This window comes from Trichechus manatus, unplaced genomic scaffold, assembly GCF_000243295.1.
Source record: "Trichechus manatus latirostris isolate Lorelei unplaced genomic scaffold, TriManLat1.0 scaffold00054, whole genome shotgun sequence".
Lineage (NCBI taxonomy): Eukaryota > Metazoa > Chordata > Mammalia > Sirenia > Trichechidae > Trichechus > Trichechus manatus.
The window spans coordinates 16,071,407-16,094,724 of NW_004443990.1; the positions used below are offsets into that span (position 1 = coordinate 16,071,407).

The 23,318-nt window shown below is 52.0% G+C and overlaps 2 protein-coding genes across 6 annotated transcripts; one reads left to right on the forward strand and one right to left on the reverse strand.

Moving 5' to 3' along the window:
• Positions 1 to 356: 356 nt before the first annotated feature.
• Positions 357 to 2,010, forward strand: PNMT (phenylethanolamine N-methyltransferase). The gene is made up of 3 exons (XM_004378037.2): positions 357 to 565; positions 1,151 to 1,358; positions 1,485 to 2,010. Exons 1-3 carry the CDS (start codon positions 364 to 366, stop codon positions 1,924 to 1,926), a joined length of 852 nt encoding a protein of 283 aa, XP_004378094.1. The 5' UTR covers positions 357 to 363; the 3' UTR covers positions 1,927 to 2,010.
• PGAP3 (post-GPI attachment to proteins phospholipase 3) lies at positions 544 to 16,456 on the reverse strand. Of its 5 annotated transcripts, none has more exons than XM_004378036.1 (8): positions 16,218 to 16,431; positions 14,787 to 14,884; positions 13,777 to 13,929; positions 5,772 to 5,833; positions 5,271 to 5,407; positions 4,814 to 5,018; positions 4,574 to 4,648; positions 544 to 554 (listed from the first exon to the last, which is right to left on the reverse strand). In XM_004378036.1, exons 1-7 carry the CDS (start codon positions 16,396 to 16,398, stop codon positions 4,585 to 4,587), a joined length of 900 nt encoding a protein of 299 aa, XP_004378093.1. In that variant the 5' UTR covers positions 16,399 to 16,431; the 3' UTR covers positions 544 to 554; positions 4,574 to 4,584. The 5 variants fall into 5 exon arrangements, with proteins under 5 accessions (XP_004378093.1, XP_004378092.1, XP_012411443.1 ...); XM_004378035.2 differs by lacking the exon at positions 544 to 554 and adding an exon at positions 6,513 to 6,575 and having other exon boundaries at positions 4,585 to 4,648; positions 16,218 to 16,456; XM_012555989.1 differs by lacking the exons at positions 544 to 554; positions 13,777 to 13,929 and adding an exon at positions 6,513 to 6,575 and having other exon boundaries at positions 4,585 to 4,648; positions 16,218 to 16,398.
• Between the last annotated feature and the right edge of the window lie 6,862 nt (positions 16,457 to 23,318).

Consider the following 23,318-nt stretch of genomic DNA (forward strand, 5'->3'; position numbering starts at 1 on the left):
GGAGAAGAGAAGGGGGAGAGGAGACTGGCAGGGGCGCGGGGGGAATCTAAGCATCTGGGCGATAGGGAGCTGAGGGGGGGCGCGGAAGCAAGTGAGGCCAAGGGTGGCAGGGCCGCGGGGAGCACTACGAAGCAGGGCAGGGCGGGAACCGAGGTTTCCGCGGCCGCCCCCACCCCTGTTCCCGTGCGTCGGCGGCTCGGACACTAAGGGAGATGGATGGGCACCAGGGAGACGCAGCGCGCGGGGCCCCGGGCGGCCCGTCGCTCAGCAGCCGCCCCCGCAGCGCAGGGGTCTGGGCGGGGGTCCGGCCGCAGATATAGGGGCCGCGAGGCAGGTGGGGGACAGGGACGCCGAGGGAGCAGCATGAGCGGCGCAGACCCGAGCCAGGCTGCGGGCGCGGGCCCTGACTCGGACCTGGGCCGGATGGCGGTCGCCTCAGCCTACCAGCGTTTCGAGCCCCGCGCCTACCTCCACAACAACTACGCGCCCCCTCGTGGGGACCTGAGCAGCCCGGACGGCGTCGGGCCTTGGAAGCTGCGCTGCCTGGCGCAGACCTTTGCCACAGGTGAGCGCGGGAAACCTGAGGCACGGGGGACAAGAAGTCCCTGGGGAGTGAAAGGGGCAAGAGAGGAGGAGAGAGAGGAAAAGGGACGACAAAGAGAGAGCCAGAAAAGACCAAGAATCAGAGATAAGTAGTTAAGAGGTGCAAGTAGAAAAGAGGAGCAACATCTTTTGGGAGAAAGGCGGAAGAGGGAGACTGTTGAGAAAGAAAGTGAGGAGGAGAGAATGTTCAGAATAACACAGATAAAGAGAGATGCAGAGAAAGAGATGGAGCCAGAGATTGGGGAGGAGAGAGACAACTGGGAGAAATCGTGAGGCACCCCAGGGGTTTTCCCACTGAATCCTCACTGGTAGGTATTGCTTTATAGATGTGGTACCTGAGACTCAGAGAGGTTCCTGTACCTTTCCTAGGGTAAGTCAGCTGATGTGAGAGCCAGGACTCGAGTCCGGGCCAATATTCTTTCCAGATACTGACACACACCCTTAGAGAAGGAAGTGATCAAGAGGGAGGGAGAAGCAGGTATGACTGAGAAGAGGGTATGACTGAGGCAGGTCTGGTACCAGGATCCTCTTCCTCTGCCCCATCCAGGTGAGGTAACTGGACACACCCTCATTGACATCGGCTCAGGCCCCACCATATACCAGCTGCTCAGCGCCTGTGCTCACTTTGAAGACATCACCATGACAGATTTCCTGGAGGTGAACCGCCAGGAGCTGGGGCTCTGGCTGCGGGAGGAGCCGGGGGCCTTCAACTGGAGCGTGTACAGCCAGCATGTCTGCCTCATCGAAGGCAAGGGGTAAGGAACAGAGGTGAGGGTGCGGGCAGGGGGTTCCCCAGGAATCTTCTGGAAGGAGCAAGGAAGGACTTAGCGTGGAGCAGCCACAAGCCCTTTTCCTGACCCCTACCTTCTGTCCCTGCACAGTGAGTCCTGGCAGGAGAAGGAATGCCAGCTTCGAGCCAAGGTGAAGCGGGTCCTGCCCATTGATGTGCACCAGTCCCAACCCCTGGGTGCTGGGAGCCTGGCACCTCTGCCTGCTGATGCCCTGGTGTCCACCTTCTGCCTGGAGGCTGTGAGCCCAGACCTGACCAGCTTCCAGCAGGCCCTGGACCACATCACTACTCTGCTGAGGCCTGGGGGGCACCTCCTCCTCATCGGGGCCCTGGAGGAGTCATGGTACCTAGCTGGGGAGGCCAGACTGGCGGTGGTCCCTGTGCATGAGGAGGAGGTGAGAGAGGCCCTCCTGCGCAGTGGCTATGAGGTACGGGACCTGCGCACCTACGTCATGCCTGCCCACCTGCGGACCGGCGTGGATGATGTCAAGGGCATCTTCTTTGCCTGGGCCCAGAAGAAGGTGGGAGTGTGAGAAGGCCAGTGTCCCCAGTGCCAGGGTGGCCCCCACCCTCCCAGATTCCCTGAGGTGGCACCTAATAAAGAAAACATCCTCTGCTGCTGGATGTCAGTGCTGTCTGAACCAATAAGGGCCCAGAGATCTCTTTTGTGAGTGTGGGGATGTAGTAGGCACCAACAACTCTAGCCTTTCTTCCAGAAGTTTCCATGAGGGTAGGTCTCTGTACCACCCATTCTTCCCAAGCTAAGACCAAGGTCAGGCCATATATATTGAGCACCTACTGTGTACCCAGCAGCAGGCATCATTCCGCCCTCACACTCAGAGGTGGGTCCTGTTATCCTGTTTCCAGATGAAGCTCAAGAGAGTTCAAGTGACAAATAGCAAAGCCTGGTTCAGACCAGAAGTCTCAAATGATCTTTCTATAATGTCTCCTACCTGGAGGCAGGGAGGACAATGGGGATAATTAGGAGACTGAAGTGAAATTTGTTTGGGGGCGGGGGGTGGGGTGGGGAGGCTATACAACTGAGGCACAAACAAGGGCCCAGGGAAGTAGGAGAGAAAGAATTGGCACCTGGCTCCCTCTTCTCCCTCCTCCATAAGCTGGACTTGTGTTCTGCCCAGCCTTGCATTCTGGTCCCTGCCATCCCCACCTCCGCATGCCTACAAAAAGACTCCACCTCTGTCCCCTGCCCCTTCCCAGCCAGCTCTGGGTCCTCCTCTTCCTGGCACAGCTCTGTCTCCTCCTTCCCTCCTGCCCACCCTATCCACACAAATGAGCTGAACAAGAGTAGGTGAGACTCAGAATTGGTTTATTAAGAATGCCCCTTGCTGTCCTCTTGTCTTAAAACAGCTCCCAGTATCAAAAGAACCCAATATGAGCTACTCGAGTCCCTGAGGTTGGAGTCCTAGCATAGTTCCCCTCTCCCCAAGAAGGCACAAGGGGGCAAGGAAAGAGCAAGGATCCAGTCTCTGCTCCAATCACAGAGACTGCCTTTGGGATGAAAGTTTCTGGAGCTCCACAAATTGCCATTCTGTCATTGGAGGGCAAGAACGTGCCAGGGCTGCCAGCAACTGGCAGGGGTAACATTTACAAGGGTACAGATACAGTGTGGCCCCTTCCTGTCTTGGGGCTACCCTAAAACAGATAGCCCCTCTGGGGAGGGTAGAAACCAGATCCAGCCACAAGCTTTCTCCCCCTCTTCCTTCTGACTGCTCCATCCCTCCCCAAGGTCCAGGCTGTCTCAAACGGGTTGGCAAGCAGGAACTGAGGGAAGGGGAGGCCAAACTTGCCTAGGCAAGGAAACAGGGAGGTGGGAGAGGGCGAGACGGATCTGCATTTTCCTTCCTCCCTCTGTCTCCAAGAGGCTGGTTCTGGAGAGTGATCAGCTGTGTGGGGGCTCTGTGAGGCTTGGAGACAAAAGGGCAAGGGGGCAAAAGACAGGGACACACACACACACACACACACACACACACACACACACACGCACACACACGTGCAGCCTGGATACCCATCCTCCCAGCCAGATCATGGGGATATCCCTGCTGCCTGCCTGGCTTGGGGTCTTGTGCAGAGTTGGTGCTCAGTAAATGATTGCTGGTAGTGACCTGATCCCCCCATCTTACTCCAGCCTCCCCCACTGTGTGGCACACCTCATCTCAGACACGCACCCACAGACACACTCACACTCAGACTATGTATTTTTGCCTCACCCAATGGCTTCCCTCAACACACACACTTTAAAACTGCTCACAAAAATGTTTTGGAACTACATAGAAGTGGTGGTTGCACAAGATTCTGTATGTATCAAACACTACTTAATTGTTCATTTTAAAATGATCAATTTTGTATGAATTTCACCTCAATTAAAAACAACAATCCACACACCCTCCTCGTACACTCTCCACACCGCACGCACACCCAGGCTGTGCTAACACACACTGTCCCACCCAGCGTGCCACACCCCCCCAGGCCCATGCCCTACCACCCCTACCACCCCTACCACCCACGCTCCGGTTCCCAGTTCAGAGCAGCAGCACAGAGGCTGGAGGGACTCCATGAGTGGGAGTATGGTGAGGCCTCCAGGGGTTCTAGCTGGGGCAAGAGTCAGGGGGACCCCTCCCCAATCCCAGCAGCTGGGTCCCTCAATACTCCAGGGGAAAATGAGAGCAGCAGCCTAAAACGTCACTAGCAGCCAAAGTGCAAGCATCCACTGCCACCTAGTGGTTCCCTGGGTGAGGGCTGGGGGGACCAGAAGGGGACCCGCTACATCCCCAAAGTCCTGTAGTACCGGTCTCCCAGTTAGACCTAGGGCTCGAGGGAAGGCCGCCAGAGCAGCGCAGCATGGGGAGGTGGGGAGGGGTCTGAGGGGCGAGAGGCCGGCGCAGCACTCTTCTCCGTGGGGCAAAGCACACACTCAGCTCCCCCAGTTCAACTCCAGGAACCAGAGGGGCTGCCCATTCTTCAGCCCCAGACACTGGGAGGCCAGGCCCAAACAGGCTCCAAGATCTGTGAAGGCCACGTAGGGGCTGGCAATGGGGTGGGCAGGGTACATGATTCTCAGGCCACACCCCTCATGTCCAAGTTCAAGAAGCTAAAAGGAGAAAACAGATCATCTCAAGAGTTGGAGGGAGAAGGGAGGCCAGCAGGGAGGCGAAGACCCACTCCCAAGGTCTTCAGTCCAGCTTGAACTTGGTCTCTGATTCCTTCAGCAGGTACAGGCTGTCGTCCTCCAGGAAGCTGTGGGCCAAGGGAGGAGCCCACTGAGGCATGGCTCTGAGCACTCCTCCTCTCCTGGGGCAGGCAGGGGTGAGAGGCATGCTTGGAGTGGGCGAATGGGCTATGCTGTCAGAGGCAAGGAAGGGAACCCAAGAAGGGCTGTACCAGGCAGGGAGTAGCACCAACCTGAAAAAGAGCACGTGGACAGGGATGGTGCTGATGTGCCAGATGGCATGGGCATCCAGGACCCAGAAGAGAGGTGGGAAGTCCAGCAGCTCGAGCAGGGACAGCCCCTGCAGCAGCACGACCACCAGCTCGCACTTGCGCACGTGAGGCAGCCGCCGGTGGTTCCACAGGCACCAGGCCAGCCACCACACCACGTTCACCAGGCCTGGGTGCCGCAGGGGCAGGGGAGGCTCACTTCCTGGACCTCCTTCTCCCTCTCCAGGTCTCCTCATCCCCAGGACCTCGCTCAGCTTCTCCTCCCAGCATCCCTCTCTCCCGCCTCATGTTCTTTTCCCTTCCCACATCCCAAGGGTCGCTCTAGAACTTCCTTCTCCAGGAATGGCACCAACCCACTCCCCCACCTCCAGCCAGTAGTTCTGCAGCCAGTCCAGCCCCCAGGGCCCCAGTCCCGCCTCACCAATAGCCAAGTTGGCCATCAGGTTGTAGCCATAGTCAAAGTGGACAAGGCTCAGGTAGGAGATGTGTGCGGTCAGCAGCAGCAGCAGGAGGGCCCGGAAGGCACTGACCACAGCCGGGCGCTGCAACCCCACGGTCCTGCTCCACCGACCACAGCTGCTCAGATGACGGGTGGCCCGTCCCCAGAGCAGCATTCCCTGAAGCATCTCCTGGCCCCAACATTGGTACTGCTCCTGGAAGCCACCGCCCCTCTCTCCCACCAAAACAGACCAGCTAGGCAGGTCCCCGCCCCCTAGAGGACCAAGTGCTGTAGATCCTGGTAAGGAGCCAGGGTCCCCAGTCCTATTCCAGAGCCCCCTTTCAGTACAGCCTGGAGGGTGTGTGTGTGTGCGTGTGTGTGTGTTGGGGAGCTAGTGAAGAAGGCCCCGGAGACAGCACCCCCAGGGTAGAGCTGGGGAACCCCTCTCTGCCCCTAGGGCCTGATCCCGCCTGGGGGCCTCACCTGACACAGCACAGGTAGACTGAGTGGAGGATGACGGTGGAGGCACAGAAGTAGTCCATTTTCTGAGGACAGGGAGGGCAGGATGAAGGGCCAGTGTGAAGGGAACAGAAGTGGGCAAGGCCTCCTAGAGGGCAGGGCCCAGGGAGGACCCACCCACTAAGGAAGAGAGCAGAGAGGGGTGGCAGAAGCAAAGCGGAGTCTAACGTGGGGGTCCTTGGCCTATGGTCAGTGGGCACTGTGTTTCCTGCTCCCTCTGTCTATAGCTGTTTCCCTCTTGAATTTAACAGACTGGCCCTTGTGTTCACATCATACAAATTTTTAAAAACATGCTCAGTAGCGAAGCTTTAGGAGCATCGGCGGAGGGTGCCTACTGAGACTCAAAAACAAACGAGAGTACACCACAGAATTAAGAGCTGGAGTTCGACAGCCGTGGGGTCAAGTCCTGATGGCACCCCTTTACTAGTCAGGCAACTCTGAGCAAGTTATTTAGCCTCCCCAAGGCTCAGCTGCCTCACCAGTTGAAAAGAGCTAATGATCATGAGCACCTCACAAGGTTCAAGAGAGGCTCAAGTGCACTTTGTTGCTGTTATTGCTGTCTAGTAGATTCCGACTCATGAAGACCCTACGCCTAGCACATCGTAAGTGCTCCATAAATGGTAACTAGTATTAGATGTAAGAGGCCACTCTGCCCCACCCCTCTGGGACAGTCCCTGCTGGTGGGAGAGCGGGAGAGGTGCTCACCTCTGTAAGGTCGGTGTCCCTGGTATGAAAGACTGTGGACCAGAACCAAGCATTGAGAGAGACCTGAGGAGGGAGGGGGCTGGTGAGCTGGCTGGTGACTGTGCTGCCCCAAGGTGGGGGAGACCCCCAGCGGGCTCACATCCTTTGCGAAGAAGGGTCTCTACCAGGCCTCTGAATGGCTTGACAGAATCCGATGAGGCAGAAGTGTTTTCCAGGGCTCCTGGAGCCTCCACCCCAACTCATCCCACTTCCCTCCGGTTTGACTTTCCACCACCCTGAACCTCCAGGGCCACAGAGGCTCAGCCTCCACAGGGAACCAGTTCCGCCAGAGCCAAGTCCCTGGGGGTTACTCAGTCATCGCTAAGACAACAGGCCCCCCTCCCTGGGGGCCTCGCCTCCTCACCCAATCTGCCCAATCCGCAGGTGATGACAGCCCCACCTGGGCCCAAGGGAGTCAGTGACCTCAGCTCTGGGGGCGGGAATGAGGTGGGTGGAGTGGAGGGGTTTGAGCCAGTTTGGGGTGTGTCCCAAACTAGCAAGTGAGGGAGCCTCTGAGATCAAGCAGATCCCACTGGGGCCAAGTCTCTGGGGAGGAGGGTGGCCAACCGGGTGCTCCTGGCTGGGCCGGTCCAACCCGCTGGACCAGTGGCTGCTCCCAAGCCCTGGAAGGAACAGAGGAGCAGGGCTGGAGGGCTACACTGGGCAAGGGCCCCGGGGAAGGTTTGAGGCCTTTTGCCTAGAAATTACCCACATGGAAAGAGAATATAAATCATCTTGCCAATGAGCTCCAGATCTTCTGGGAGTTGGTGCTGGCACCTTTTTCAGGGACTGCTGTGTCCACAGCAGAGGCCCAAACTGCTGAAAGAAGGGTGGGTTGGGGTGGGGATATATACACTGGGCTGGGAGGAAGGGCTGGGAAACCAGTGACAACCAAAGAAGACAGAGCCAGAGCCAGGCCTGGAATGCCCTGGAGGTGGGGAGGGATGTGCTAGGGTGGGATGGGCCTGCTAGAGACGGATGAAGGCCAGAGCTGCTCACTTAGGTCCAGGACGAAAGGAAAACTGGCCCAGCATGGAGCAGGGGGAGCAGGGTAACAAGCCACTCTCCATCCCGTACTGTAGCAGGAAGGATGGAGGTCAGACAGTAGGCTGAGTTCCCTACTGCACGCCCATGGGAGCTGATGAAAGAATGGGAAGAGCGATGGAGTGGAGGCTGGGCAGGGCTCTGCCCCAAAGCCAGTCGACCATTCTCATGACAGGCCCTGGGAGTCTCTGGAGGCTCATGGTAGCCAGGTGCAGCCTGTCTGGCCTGGGACTTAGGCTGAACCTTGCTGCTAATGCTCCTTGTGACCTGGGCAAAGGTACTGCCCCTTCTCAGCTCGAGTTTCCCCTGGGGACAAATCAGGGGCTGGCTAAGTGAGCCCTCAGTTCTTCCCCAGCCCTGATGTCAGGTTAGTTATTCTAGGTCAGGCTGCTTCCTCCTTTGAGGTACACACAGGCCAGCCATCCTACCCCACACACCTGGTTCAAGACTCCTCCCTAGTGCTGCCCCTTCCCCAGAGATAGTCATGGAGGCCTGATTTGGAAGCTGGAAAGCAGGATGGAACCAGGTGGCTTGGTGGACACTGCTCCCGATACATGATGGTCAGGCACAGTGCAGGGAGAGGAGTGGGCTCAGGGCTAAGACAGGCCTAAGTGTTTACATGGGGCAGGACTCCCTGGCAGGCCAGGAACAGGGACATCCCTGGGGAAGAGAGTGGCCCTGGGGCCAGTGTGGGAAGGAGGTAGAGGGGAAGGCAGCAGGAACTGGCAGCCAGCCAGACCTCCTTGTCACCCATAGCAGGAAGGGGAAGGTGACAAGAGGGCTGAGCTAAGTGGCAGTTGGAACTTAGAAAGCAGGGAGGGAGGAGATGCATAGGGCCAGGGCTCAGCGCCACTGGATGAGGTGGGGGCTGCTCGGTCTACTGCCCACCCTCCTCCCCAGGGTGCCTTCCACTGACAGAGACCCACCTGAAGCCTGGACTCTGCACCTCTGAAAAGTCCCCTCTCCTCTAGGGAGTGTCTCATTGTCGAGGGTGACTCTTTCCCCAGACTTGGAAGGTCTAACGTTGGTAAAAATGCAGGCTGTAGGGCCAGGCTGCTGTGTGCCGTGTAGTCGATTCTACTCATTGTGACCCTACCGGACAAAACAGAACTGCCCCATAGGGTTTCCAAGGCTGTAATCTTTACAGAAGCAGACTGCCACCTCTCTCTCCCATGGAGGACTGGTGGGTTCCAACCGCTGACCTTTCAGTTCGTAGCTGAGTGCTTAACCACTGTGCCACCAGGGCTCCTAGAACCAGACTAAATCAAAAAAAGACCAAATCCGTTGCCGTCCAGTCGATTCCGACTCATAGCGACCTTATAGGACAGAGTAGAACTGTCCCATAGGGTTTCCAAGGGGCAGCTGGTGGACTTGACCTGCCAACCTTTTGGTTAGCTGCTGAGCTCTCAACCACCATGCCAACAGGGCTCAAATCCAGCTCTGCCATTCCCTGTGTGTCCTTAGGCAAGTTATTTAGCTTTGGGCAGACAGGGTAACTGGCCAATCAGACAAGCCAGGAGGGCCGTGGGCTGGCCCCACAGGCGCCAAGAGCTACGTGTAAACACGGAGGACAGGGGGTGGCTGGGGGCAGGGTGCCAAAGGGAGTGGGGCTGGGGGAGACGGGAAAGGCTGGGTGCAGGGAAAGCAGGAGGCTGTTTCAGTCTGTTGGAAAATAAGAAAATTGAGACAAAAATATCACAGCCGTGAAACTGGTTGGATGCCAAGTGAGCCAGATCTGTCAGGAATTCGACCCCAGCGCTAAGCCCCAGTGCTCAGGGCTGTCACTGACACCGTGGCAGTGGGGACAAGAGGGTCTTTAAATAGCTCAGTGTCTCAGAAGTGGGGGAGGCAGAATGTTAAATATGACGCCTGCTGCCATCCTGGGCGTCCCCCCAGGGGCCACCAGGTCTCACCCCCTGCCTCAGGCAAGGCAAGTCTTCCCCAGCTCACTCCCGAGAGAGAAGGGTGAAGAGGAGGATGGAGATGGCAGAGGGAGGGCATGTGCCACCATCAAAAAGGATTCCTTGATTTCTTGCCATTGCTTGTCCCACTGGCTCTTGTCTGACCATCGGGAAGTCCTTCCTGAAGTCTAATCATCATTCTCCTGCAGACTCAACTTATTTCTTCTCAAAGTTTCCTCAGTCGCTACCTTCCTAAACCATCCTACAAAGACAGTTGGGCTTCCCCGCCCCCTGACCCTCTACCTCTACATTTGAGAACCTGTTATTGCTAAATGAAGTGTGCGGCGACCTGGTGTGATCGCCCAGTTCTGGCAGAGAACAGGGGCCCCCAGTTCCGTGAGGTCAAAGGGCTGTGGTGTGCCAGCTTTGGTGAGCTACCCAGCCCTGCCTGGCCACTGCCCAGGCCTAAACGGCAACACAGGGGCTGCCTTCTTGTGCGAAAGCTTCATCAGCCCTGCTGGGGGCAGGGGCTCCTCATTTCCCTGAAAGATAGACTGAAACCCACACTAAGAGCTAACCTGGGGCAGATGGAGCGCCTTCCCCCAACCAACAGAAATCAGGAGCCCCACTCATTCCAGAAGACCCAGCCCAGGACAAGGTCCACTGCCACACCCTCCATACAGCTCAGGGTCCCTCCCTCCTGCAAAGACACACACACACACACACACACACACACACACACACACACACACACACGACCACGATCAAGTGTAAAATCCAAACCAGATTGTCAAGGGGAGTGTGGGCTCTGAGACTGTATCCCTCGGAGGCCTAGTGGTAGCCTGAGAGGGTCCCATGTCTCAGAAACTCATATCCTATAGGGTGCTCAAGGCTTGTAAGATACAGGGCTTGGGTTCTGTCTGCTCTTTCCCTAAGGGTCCTTAGTGATGCTGGACTGCGGGACACCCCGGGAGGTGTGGCCCCTTGCCAAGAAGGAGGTTGAGTGGCAGAGACTTGTGAGATAAAAGATCCAAGAATGAGGGAGAACAAGACGAGAGTTGTGAAGTGACCACTGGCCCCTAGCACATGTCATGAAGACAAAGGCTGGGACCCCCTGAGGTCCCCTAGACTTGTGGCTCTATCCAAAGAGGTTCTGCACTTTGTTCAGAGAATCTAGGCAGGGCTGTCTTTGGCTCTTCCATGGGGCCGGGGTGTGACAGAGATACAGGCAGTGGGCCCGAACAAGCAGTGTCCCTGGAAGAACAGGGAAGGGGACAGGTGCCCTTCCTGTTTTCTTGGCCAGGACCAGATTCCCTTCTCTGCAAGAGGACTAAACAGGAAGTGTTGCCTGGAATAGTGTTGCTAATGGCAGGCCCCTGTCTACATACAAGACCCTGCCCCTTGGCCTGCCTGCCCCTTGGCCTGGCACTCAGAGCCCTCTCTGCTCCATCTGATCTCCCTCCTTCACACAGCCACACTGTGGCCAGGCTGATTTTGCCTGTCTAGGTCTCTCACTCTTCAGCCTCGTACACCCCCAGCCTCTCAAAGGTCCAAACCTTACCAGGCCTGCAAGCCCCAGATGAAACCTCCCCTCCTCCCTGATAGACTTCCCCACGTAGAAGAGCCTCTCTCCAGCCTCAGAACTCCCAGGGCCCTCTCTCAGATCTCTCCTCAGCACTGCCTGCACTTTGCCTCCCAGGCTGGATGGGCCTACACCTGTCTTTATGCTCCACTGAGTGTTGCCAACAACAACAGGCTTTGCTTCTTAGGGCAGGGGCTTTAGTCCCCACAAGTGCCACACCCTGTCTCCACCCACAGCAAACACTCCACAGACATCCCTCACAGTACATGGAGGTGGCCCAGAGGTGGCCCAGCGTGCAGGCACTGTTAAGTCTGACAGCCCTGGATGCAAACCCTGCCTCCACAGCTTGCTGTTAACTCCGAGCTCACAGGGGTATTATGAGCATCAAATGAGAAATGTATGTAAGTGCTTAGGACAAGGCCCTTCACATGGTTTGTGCACCATAATTCAGAACTATAATTATTAGTATTTGTTGATGAGAAAGCATTAGGGAGGATTTCTCAGAGGTTTAACGGCCTCCTTCCGATCCCCACCTCCTACATCTAGGATTCAGCCTGGACTTCTTGGCACCATCAGTCTTCCTGAGGTCCTCAGACACCCTGGGGTCACCAGATCCAGTGATATCCTGCAGGCTTCATCTCACTCGGCTGTCTAGCAGAAGTCAGGAGAGTTGACTACTCTCTCCTCCCTGTCCCCTTCCCGGGGCTCCCCCAATCACACCGTCTTGTCTCCTCGTTCTCCACCTACCTCTCCAGCCACTCCTTCTCTGTCTCCGCTGCTGGCTCATCCTCCTCTATCCAGCCTTTACGTTTTGGGGTTCCTCAGGGCTCCGTCCCACGGCCCCTTCTCTTCTCACTGTCTAAGTTCTCCCTTGGTGATCTCATCCACACTCATAGTGTCTCACAAGTGGAAACACAGGGGTCATCCTTGATTGCTCTCTCCTCAGCTAGTCCACCACTGAGGCTTGTCAGCACAACCAAGAGGGAAAGAGTGTGGACCTTGGAGCCAGAGGCCGTATTCAAATCCTGGCCCCATGACCTGAGGCGGGTTACTTAACCTTTCCAGTCCTTGGGTTCCTCATCTGTAAACTGGGAATAATAATAATACCTACTTCATAAGCTTGTTATAGGATTACCAAGGTTAAAATTTATAAAACGCTTAAAACAGTGCCTGGCATACAGTAACAGCTATGTATATGCTTATTAAATAAATTAATTTAAAAAAATTTAAATGTCACCTCTAAAACATAGCTTGAACACACTCAAATCTCTTTAATGCCCTCCCCACCCCGACCCGGGCCACCTCTCTACTCTAGCTACTGTGCCCTGTGCTAAAACTACCAACTGTATCCACTCCTGCTTACTCCAATCTGTTCTCTACACTATAGGCAAAATGAGCTTTCCAAAGGGCAAATCTATCATGAAGCTCCTTCTCCCTCCCCTCATTTATAATCCCTCAGTGCTTTCTGATGCTCTGCGGATCAAAATCTAAAGTGTTAATGTGCCGCCAGGCCCTCCGTGGGCCCGTCCCATCTGCTCATCTCACACCCCACTCCCTGGCTTCCTGTACACCAGGCCTCCTGGCCTTCCAGGTCCTTGATAGAAGACCTGCACTCTCTCTCTTGCCTGTTTTAAAGGTTTTAAACAGTCTTCTGTTTAAAAGACTTTCCCTGCTCTCCTCAAATTCACCTAGTTAATGCTGCCTCATCATTCCCATCTTACCTCAAATACCCCTTCCTCAGGGAAGCCTTCCCTGATTGCCCTGTACTGGTCTGGTCCCCCATCACACACCACTAAACCACCTCTCCTCTGCTGTACTTCTTCATAGCTATACTTTTACATTCAATTGTGTGATCGTGATTAATGCCAGAGGGCAGGGACCAGTCTGTTTTTATACATTTTGTATCTCCAGCACCCAGCGAAGTAGCTGGTACATAGTAGCTACTCAATACATGAATGAATGGCTGTTTTCAATGGCAGGAAGGTGAGTGAGCGGGAAATGTTTCCTTAGGGCTTAAAGTTGTAGCTCTGATCTAGAGAATCCATTGCAACCTCTTATTCGTACACCCTCCCAAAGGAGGTAACAGTTCCCATCTGTCCCCTAGGCCACACTTTTCATGTAATTCCAGGTTCTGGATGTCGGTTCCTCTGACCAGCCACACTGTGAAACTTAGAGTCCTCTCCGATATGCAGATGGAACATCCCTTGGCTTCTCCAGGGATGGCCTAAGACCAGGCTGAGCTCTAGACTGAGAGTGCTGTGGCTGCCACTGCCTACCAGGCCCGGGTTGGATTTGAGATTGCTCATTCCTCTAAAGGGGTCTTACATCCTGATACTAGGGATTGGAATGCCCCAGAAGGGTCCATGGAAAGACCCATGGTTCCAGCATGCTCCCTACCACCCATCTCCCTCTGCGTCTGTAAACTGTTCTGTTGGGATTTTTAGTTGCTTCCTCCTTCAGGATAAGAATAATGCTTTTTCCTCTCTCCTTCCCAAACAGCCTGGCCTACGGCTCTGCTAGAAGGGTATGCCTGATTCAGGACCTTCCCTGTTTTCTCCCCAGGCCTGACCACTGCCAGCTGCAACTTTAGCATAGGGGAAGCTGGGTGGGTAGAAGCCCCGCTGGGTGAGAATGAGGACCTAAGAGTTCCTCCTTCCTAGACAAAGGTATGGAGCAGGAATCCCATCAGGTTACCTACCCAGGCGAAGGCCACGCAGGTGTGGTACATGGGCGAGGAGGCCGGCACGGAGGTGCGGTAGCGGCAGAGCATCATCAGGCTGGCCATGCCATTGAGGAAAGAGGCCACGGCAGAAGCTGGCTCTTGGAAGAACAGGAACCGGGAGAAGGGCCACTGAAAAAGGAGCAGATGGAGGAGGCCTAAGGGGAAGGGAACCCCTCACTGGCCCAACCTATCATTTCTTGACATGCTGTATCAAAGGGCACCCAGCTGATTCCTCAGCTCTGGACCTTGGCCAAAGCCTCAGCTTCAGTCCCCCTTCGGGCCAACGAGCTCCCTTCCAGTCCCTGGCTGAGGGTCACACTCCCAATCCTGGCCAGCACTCACGACACCGTCAGCCCTTGTCTTTGGGGAGATCAGGTGGGCCAGTGCAGATGGCTCAATATAGCCTGGTACACAGCAGGTGTAGAAACAGCACAGATCTGCCGTCCAGAAGACATAGGACCTAGAGTCTCCTCTATCACTGACCACAAGCCCTCTGAGACTCAGCTTACTCTATGGCAAACTGCAGACAATAATTCCTGCCAACCTCACCAGACTAGAATGAGACAATATTGAATCAAAAGGCACCAGAAAACTGTGCCTCACTGGCAAGATTATTATTAATTCAGACCCCCTACTGGAGAAGCAACCAAAACCACGCCATGGTGGGTCAGGGGATTTGTTTCTGCAGCAAGGTGGGTATTGCAACCACCCAAAAGAGCCCAGCAGCATTCTGTGAGGAGACCCCAAAGCCCCCCAGATCATATTTCTCCAAATCATGACATAAATCCGGAGGCAGGACACATTGGTCCCATGTAATTACATGAATACTAGGTTTTGAGAAGAAGAAGTACCCACCCCAAACACACAACCACCACCCCGTGGCCTAAGCCCCAGCCTCAGATTGCTTGGACAGTGTGGTCCAACTGGGGAGTATTTTACCCTCACCACATCACCACCATACACCCACCCTGACCCCTCCAACTCACCTTGCCATGGAACTGAGGCACTTTGTGACCTTCCTGGAGGTAGAGGCCAACAGTGAGCCACATACACTCATACTTACAATCATCTCGACAGGTCCAGCCTAAAAAGACAAAATGTGGCCTGGTAAATTCCCTAGCACAGGAAAGACCTTGGATGGGGCCCAAGGGAGAACGGTCTGCAGGTTAGAGAGAACTAGAAGAAATCTAAAAATTCTGCGTTCCCTCTTGGATGGATGAGAGATGGTGGGACATCATACACATTAGGGGAAGGGGTACATGTGAGAAAGAGTGTGTGTGACTGTGTGTGAGTGCGTGTGTGTATGTGTGCGAGAGTGTATGTATATGCGTGTGTGTGAGAGACAGTGTGTGTGTAAGTGTTTTGGGGGTGAGGGGATATACAGTGAGCAAGTGGAGATGTTCTCTTCTTTTGCCCAAGATAGGGATCTTGGCTTCCACTGGACTCATCTATGGATACCTGAGTTTATGTTTGCCCCACCTGAACATAAGATTTGCTCTCATTTCTCACCAGAGAGGAGCCCTTGTTGCCTTCCCCTATGAAAATGAAGCCCAAATTCTTCAGCTGACTTTTGAGGTCTCAAATTGCCTTTCCAACCTTATTTCCCACTATTCCTTTTCACGCATCCTGCTCCCTGAATAAACCAAGCTGCTGAAGTGCCCACAGCTGCCCAAGGCCTACACTCTTTCAGTTCCCTCTGACTGGATTGCAGAGGGGGTAGTGAGAAGAGAACAAGCTTGTGGTCAGACAAGTCAGAGCCGGAAACTCTGCTTTACCACTTACTAGCTTGACCTTGGGTGGGCACTTAACTCTCTGAGTTTTCCTATTTGTAAAATTGGGATAATGAGAGCAACTACTTCAAAGGGTTGTTGTGAAAATTAACTGACTGACTGTGACACCTGTCACACAGGAGGTGCTCAATACCTTGGCTCACTGCCCACTATGACCACAGGTCCAAATTTAATGTTATCTACCGGGCAAAAATCAGATGGAAAGTCCCTCCTTCACACAGTGTCCCTAGATGATCCCTGTCTCCACCCCCTCAAAGCCAGAAGGGATTTCTTCCTCTCCTGAATGCTCCCAGGGCTTAGCCTAAGGGTCCTTTAGGCCCTGTACGTGAGACGATTAATGCCCTCATAAGGGCTGGATCCAGCTTTGATTTCTGTTACTCCAGGGCCTTGTACCGAGGAGGTGTTTAATAAACACTCATTTGACCGAATAAAAAAGTGAATGAAAGCTTGTGGGAAAGCAAGGCTAGCTGATAAGGTTCTAATTACCCTGGGCCTCCTCTCAGACTCATAACCGACCCCTGGGTCAACTAAGGTTGCAGGAAGGCAGAAGGGTTAGGGGTAAGGGGAGGGCGCGAAAGGGGCGGGGCCGAGACCAATGGGTGGGGCTTACCGTGGGGCGGAGCTTACCTGCCAGACTCATGTAGATTGGCTGGCTGGAACGGAAGTGCTTCAGTGCGCCCCCCGAACAGTTCCGCTCCTCGCACCGGAGCACGCAGTCACGATACACTGGTTCGCGGTCGCCCTGGGAGCCGCTCGCCAGCGCGGCCGCCCCGGCCAGCAGCACCAGCCGCACAGCCCGCCAGGCCATCCCTTTTCCCTGGCCCGCCGCCGGCGGAGGAGCTCAGGACCGTGTCTAGTCTCTACTTCCGGAGTAACCGGAAGTGCTTTGTGTTCATTGTTCTCCACCTTCGTCCACCCAGTTTAAATTAAAGTTCCCGGGTTTTTTTGTGGGCGCCTGCCCCGCCCCACATGCCTTTACTGCCTCCAGTTATTGAGGCGACGGAGTTAAGGGAAGGAGGACGTCTAGGTTAAAGGGTAAAATAAAGTAGTCTGCTATCAACATCCGTCTTGTTTCTTATCCAGGGTCTTTTTCTTTGTGGTAGGGCTATTTTTCAAGTCACCAGCCTTGTCGGGTTTCACCTCCCAATGTACCTGGAACTGTTTACTTTTCTCCATCTCCACTTCTACCACCCTGGTAAAACCATCATTATCTGTCGCCGAGACAGCCGCACTAATCTCTTAACGGTTCTCTCTGCCTCTACTTTTGCCCCTTCCAGTCCACGCTCCATTTCCAAAGATTCAAATTTAACCATGTCACTTATTAAAATTCTTTACGGGTTCCCGATTATCCTCAGGATAAAATCAAACCTCACAACCCTGTATGATCTGGTCTTTATCCACTGGCCTCACTCATTCCCATGCTCCAGACTTAGGCTGTTACCCTCATTCCTGCTTATTCTTCTGGTCTGAGCTTAAACACTGCCCGCTCAGGGTGGTTGTTAACCACGCGAGGGTGATGTAACACACAGTGGTCTGTTTTCCCAACTAGGGCGCTCAGTAGGCTTTTTTAAAGAATAACGTAATTCAACATAAGGACTCGGTGGGTGCCAGATCCAGGGCTGTCAAATCACCGGCGTGATTCGGACCACCCTGAGACAGGAGAGATGTAATATTTCAAGGAGAACTTAAGCGGAGGACCCTTAGGAATATGCTTTCTCTGGTATCCCTGCCCCTCCCACAAATACCACCTGTGCTGCTCCCCACCCTAACTCCCTTTTCAATGGTGCCGTGTAGCTAAAAGCATAATAATAGGGACTGCCTTTCCTCCTCCCCCACACTCTTCACTCCAGGTCAACTTTTCCTTTTTATCCTGGGGGTAGGGGGTGGTGATAGTGGCATGATAGAGAAGTAAAATTGGATTCCATTCATTCACTCAGCAAACATTTCCTGTGCCCTTAGCTCTTGCTGGAGTCAAGTTGAAATCGACTTCATGGCAATTAACAATAACAACAACTAGCCCTTGCTAGGCGAGATAACTCCTGAAAGCACTATTCACGTTGTACAGTAAACCTGCGAAAGCCAGAATCTGTGTAAGGCAGAAACCTGTCAGAAAGGACAACTCAAATATTTTCCACTAAAACAAGCAATAGAAAAGTGTTAAGACTGCATCCCGTCAAAGGTGGAAAACTTGTGAGACCTGGAAAAACAAGGCAGTACCGGCGAGTTCTGGCTCTCAAAGGTTTCACTGTATTTTCTGTGAAGGACGCTCAGGGGAGCACCATTCACATTGCATTTTCTGTAAATACTGCCTCTAAGAGTTGAAAAAGAACATGAATAGTGTCTCCTGGAGTTGAGCCTGGGAATAGGGAAGCTAAAATGGAGAAAACAACCATTCAGCCCTCCAGGAGTTAACAAGAAACAATCATGCGCTAGTACTACTTTGCACTTGCAGATTACTCCTTTTATAATACAGTAAACCTGTGACAGCCGGAACTCGACGGGACTGCCTTGTTTTTCCAGGCCTCACAAGTTGTCCACCTTTGACAGGGGGCAGTCTTACCACTTTTCTACCACTCGTATTAGTGGAAAATATTTGTGTTTTCCTTCTTTGACAGGTTTCTGCCTTACACGGGCTCCGGCTTTCACAGGTTTTACTGTACATTGTTTCATTTTGTCCTTACTATAACTCTGGGATGAGTCTTTTTATAAGGATTCCCCATTTACAGGTAAGGAAATTCAGAATTAAAGAGGATAAAATCCTGACAAGGCAGGCCCTTGCTACGAGTGAACTCTGAGGTAGAGATGTTGTTTGGTGCTGTCGAGTAGGTTCCGACTCCTAGCGACCCTATGCACAACAGAACAAAACACTGCATGGTCTTGTGCCATTCTTACAATCGTTGCTATGTTTGAGCCCATTGTTGCAGCCACTGTGTTAATCCATCTTGTCGAGGGTCTTTCTCTTTTTCAATGACCCTCTACCTTACCAAACATGTGGTAGAGATAGTGCTCATTTAAAACGTTTAAGCTTCCAATTTTGGAAGGCTCAACCTATATCAAACACCAAAATGTGGGAACATCCCACATTAAGTAACATTTATAAATAGCTATATATAGTTGGGAGCCCTCGTGGCAGTGGTTCAGAGCTCGGCTGCAACCCAAAAGGTCAGCAGTTCGAATCCACTTGCTGCTCCTTGGAAACCCTATGGGACAGTTCTACTCTGTCCTATAGAGGTTGCTTTGAATCAGAATTGACTTGGCAGCAACGGGTTTCTCTTTTTTTTTGTATATATAGTTGAATCAAGTTGTTAATAGCTGACATATTGTTATGCTTTGTATACATTTAATAAAGCATTAGTTTTTGTAGTTTTCTTATACCTTGAAGCTACCAATTAAAAAAATTTTTTTCAGGTCTCAAACATTTCACAGGTTATTGGAAAACCATGTTTACATATGTGATGGATGCCAGGTAAAAGGTGGAGGGGGAAGTGGAAGCTTTTGTCCTGTTTCCCAGTAGGAGAAAGGGTATTCTCTCTCTGGGACATCTCAGGATCGTTTTTCCCTGTCAACACAACCCTGCATTTCTAGAAAGCAATTTCCTGGCCTTTCAGCCCCACTTCCGCACTGAGCCCCCTTAGCTTAATCTGCCTCCTAATTTGTATTTGTATTTGGCCTGCAAAATTATCATTGATTCATTCCTTCAGCACAGGCTTATTGAGCTTTACTGGTTGTCAGCCATTGGGATGCTAGGGAAAAAAAGAAAATAAAGATGAATCAGAAACGGTTCCCAGTCCAGACAGGAGAAAGAGAAAGCTAATGGTACGATGTATTAAGGGCTCAATATGGGCAAGCTGACCATGTTGTTAGAGCAAAAATCAAGGGATAGTCTACAGGTATGATGGCTCCTGATTCAACAAATATTTATTGATGTTTACTATGTACAAGGTTCTGTGGACAGAATGATGAACAAGACACTGTCCTTCTCATGGCCAGAGGAGAGAGATAGGCAATAAACCAGTACCAAACAAAAGACCAAGAAGACTTCACTGGTAATGGAAGAGTAAATTGCTACAACCACTATGTAGGATAACTTAGCACTATCTCACCGTAACCTTTGCAAGGATGTCACCTTGAAGACTAAGTGTGCCTGACCCAAGCCATGGTGTTTTCAATCGCCTCATGGCATGCAAACGCTGGACAATGAATAAGGAAGACCAAAGAAGAGCTGATGCCTTTGAACTGTAGTGTTGGGAAAGAATATTGAATATACCAGAGACTGCCAGAAAAATGAACAAATCTGTCTCGAGGGAAGTATAGCTAGCCAGAATGCTCCTTAGAAGCAAGGACGGCGAGACTACGTCTCACATACTGTGGGCCTGTTATCAGGAGGGGCCAGTCCCTGGAGAAGGACATCATGCTTGGTAAAGTAGAGGGTCAGCGAGAAAGAGGGAGACCCTCAAAGAGATGGATTAACACAGTGGCTGCAACAATGGGCTCAAGCATAACAACGATTGTAAGCATGGCGCAGGACTGGGCAGTGTTTCGTTCTATTGTACATAGGGTTGCTATGAGTCGGAACCAACTACATGGCACCTAACAACATCTGACTGTAAACTGTACATAGTCTTTAACTCAACAATTTGCATAAACCTTCCAACCCAGCAATTTCACTTCTAGGTATGCAGCTCCAATGTAGCTAACCCATTGCAGTGGAGTGGATTCCTACTCATAGCGACCCTATAGGACAGAGTAGAACTGCCCCATAGGGTTTTAAAGGAGCAGCTGGTGGATTCGAACTGCTGACCTTTTGGTTAGCAGCTGAGCTTTTAACCACTGCCCCATCAGGGCTTCCCAGTGTATCTACACAAGTGCAAATGATGCAAGTACAAAGCTGTTCACGGCAGCATTATTTTCAATAGCCAAAAAACAAACAAACAAACAACTAAACGTCCATCAATAGGAAATGAATTACATTAATGAGGGGAGATTCATACAATGGAATTCTGAGCAGAAATTACTAATAATCAGGCAAATTTGTAATGTACTGACATAGAAAATCTTTAACATACTTTTAAGTGTAAAAAGCAAGGTGCAGAATATACTATGTATATAGTATGCTACTATGTGTAAAGAAAAATAAGAGTGTGTGTTAGGTTTGTTATTTTGGAGAATATATCTAGAAAGTTGTGCAAGAAACTGGAAATAGTTGTCGCATCTGGGGACCAGATCCTACAGTCTCATACATAGGTCGTGGTGAAGAGTTTAGGCAATGGGAAGCCATGGCGGGGTGTTCTAGCACTGGAGTTAATGACATGACCTGATTTATGTTTAAAACATTTGCTTGGACTACCTTGGGGGGAAAAAGGACTGTAGGTGGCAAGAGTGGCATTTGGGAGACCAAAAGCTGGTGCTTTACCCCAGAGGAGAAGTGATAGAGTTTACACTAATAACATAGGTATAATGGAAAAGATCTTAAAGAATGATTGGATATAATGGGCAAGAAAAGAGATAAACCAACAATGTGAGTGCAGTGAACTGTTAAAAATAATCATAACACAAAGAAATTAAAACACAGAGCTTATTCCAAGCAGTTAATCTGTATGCATGCAGGGATATAGTTTTGTTTCTGAAAACAAGTAGGCTAGCTACAATTATTAAAAATAAACCTTTAAATTAGCTCAAAACAATAATGCAATATATGATTGCTCTCTGATTTAATGAATAATTTGCAAATTGGGAGAGCAAACCTCCCAAGGACTGGAAATTTTACAGAGGCTTAAAAAATTCATTTTTTTTTTCTTAATGAATTCAAGTTTCCATAATGACAAAGTACTTAAGGATGATTGAGATGGCATTAAAAAAAAAAAAAAATCGCCTGAAAACTTGACTCTTTACATATTTGTAGCTAGGAGACCTCTTGAAATGAAAATTTAGGAAGCACACAGTCTTTTTCATTAAATCATGAGATAATGGGTTTGCTATTGACTACCCGTTTTTAAGCCGGAAAAGGCAAGTTGACAATGTTTCAGAGTAGTTAGCATTTCTTGGTTAAAATAAACAAAAACACAAGTTAATAGTTTTGCAGTTTGTGTTAGGCTTTTACTCTTAATTGTGGTATCACTGGTGAGAGAGAAGCTCCTTGAAATCAAAGTAAGATGTCTGTTTTTATTTATTTTTTGACATAGTGTAATTATCTGAAACTGGAATGTCCTCCAAAGCCAGGATTTCACGATTGCCGTAGTTTTGTGCTTCTGGAAACTTCCTAGTTTCTTCCTCTCAAAACCAAAAGTCAGAAGCAAGAGTGACTCCATTTACACTCTCCTGGTCTGTACTTCAGCATCGAGGAGGATATGCTTGGAGTCCTGAAGGGCCAAGGGGAGTGGGAAGACTCAGGGCTGGTGGAACAAGGAATCTGGGAGAGGGTTGGCTCAATGGGGCTTTCAAGGGACAAGTGTGGGGGTTGGAGGGGTCACTGTCCCCACACCAAATCCTAAAACACTGTGACCAGGAACCATCCGGTCCAACTCTCATATTTCAGACAGCAAAGTGAGGCCTTATCCAAGGCGACACAGCAAAGCTACTGTTAGAGGAGAGACTCCCAGATAAACTAAGGGTGCACACATACACACATACACACACACACACACACACACACACACACACACACACACACACACAGCACACACAGCACACACAGAATGGGCTCCATGACAGCTTGGTACGCACAGGCCAGGATAAAAAGTCACTCATTCCTTCATGTATATGCATTAAAGCGAGGTGAGGCGGAGGACAGAGAGTGCTTTTTCTGCAAAGCAGCCTGAGGAGAGAAAGGGGCCTTGGGCCTGCATTCCTGAGATGTGGGTGAGAGGTGCTGAGGGAGGCAAATGGCATGACCAGGGCCGGTGGGTCTGGTGAGTTTGGGCGCTGCCTTTTCTCTAACCCTGGGCCCAGGCCTTCCACGTGGTTAGGCTACAAGTATTCATAAATGGCCACCTGTAGTAAGGATGGATTTTCTTATCAGAAGCTTCTAACTTACTCTCCTGTGGCCCCAGGGAGGACTTGTGTCCACTCTCAGAGGACTCTAAGTAACGATTCACACAAACACTTGCCCAGGAATCCATGCCCCAGGCCCGAGGCCCTGTGGGGCAGGCTCCAATTTGTGGCCTGGACCTCGGACTGTGGACTCTCCCCTCCCTTCTTTTGTTTGTTTTCAATCCTCTGACCCCTGGCTGGCTGGTGAGGTAGGCAGAGGGGAGGAGACTCCGGTGCCAACACAGACAAATACCCTCACACACACAGCCTTGTGTGTCCCCCAGTCCCAGTGGCTGGTCAATGATTGACTGGCTTTCACAGGCTGCTTGTTCCAGACCGCAGCCTGTTGACCCTTAGAGGTCACCTCTGTGAGCCAGAGCCCTGTCTTGCCTCTTCAGTGCCAGTGGTCACCTCTCCTGCCCACGGATCCTATACCTGTCACCCAAAGACCTCATGCATATGCCCTCCGACCCTCGGTTTGCTCCCCTCTATCCTGCAGTCACCATTCCCCTGTACCCCAGTTTCCCTCTTCTTAGGCCCCTCACTAAGCCTTTCTCCTGGACTCTCATGTTCCCCCAACAATCCTGACTCACTCTCCAGCCACCGTTTCTTCCCCGCTGAAACTCCCCCTCTCGTTCTTTGTCCCTCAGACATCCTCTTTCCTTGGCACTCCTGCCAGGCCCTGCTGGAGGGACAGTG

Coding starts and splice junctions, on each gene's coding strand:
- PGAP3 (XM_004378035.2), bottom strand. CDS start 16,398: ATGGCCTGGCGGGCTGTGCGGCTGGTGCTGCTGGCCGGGGCGGCCGCG. Junction 14,885..16,217: donor AATCTACATGAGTCTGGCAG/GTAAGCTCCGCC, acceptor TTGTCTTTTTAG/GCTGGACCTGTCGAGATGAT. Junction 6,576..13,776: donor CCTGCGTGGCCTTCGCCTGG/GTAGGTAACCTG, acceptor CTCCCTCCTCAG/GTCTCTCTCAATGCTTGGTT.
- PNMT (XM_004378037.2), top strand. CDS start 364: ATGAGCGGCGCAGACCCGAGCCAGGCTGCGGGCGCGGGCCCTGACTCG. Junction 566..1,150: donor GGCGCAGACCTTTGCCACAG/GTGAGCGCGGGA, acceptor TGCCCCATCCAG/GTGAGGTAACTGGACACACC. Junction 1,359..1,484: donor TGCCTCATCGAAGGCAAGGG/GTAAGGAACAGA, acceptor GTCCCTGCACAG/TGAGTCCTGGCAGGAGAAGG.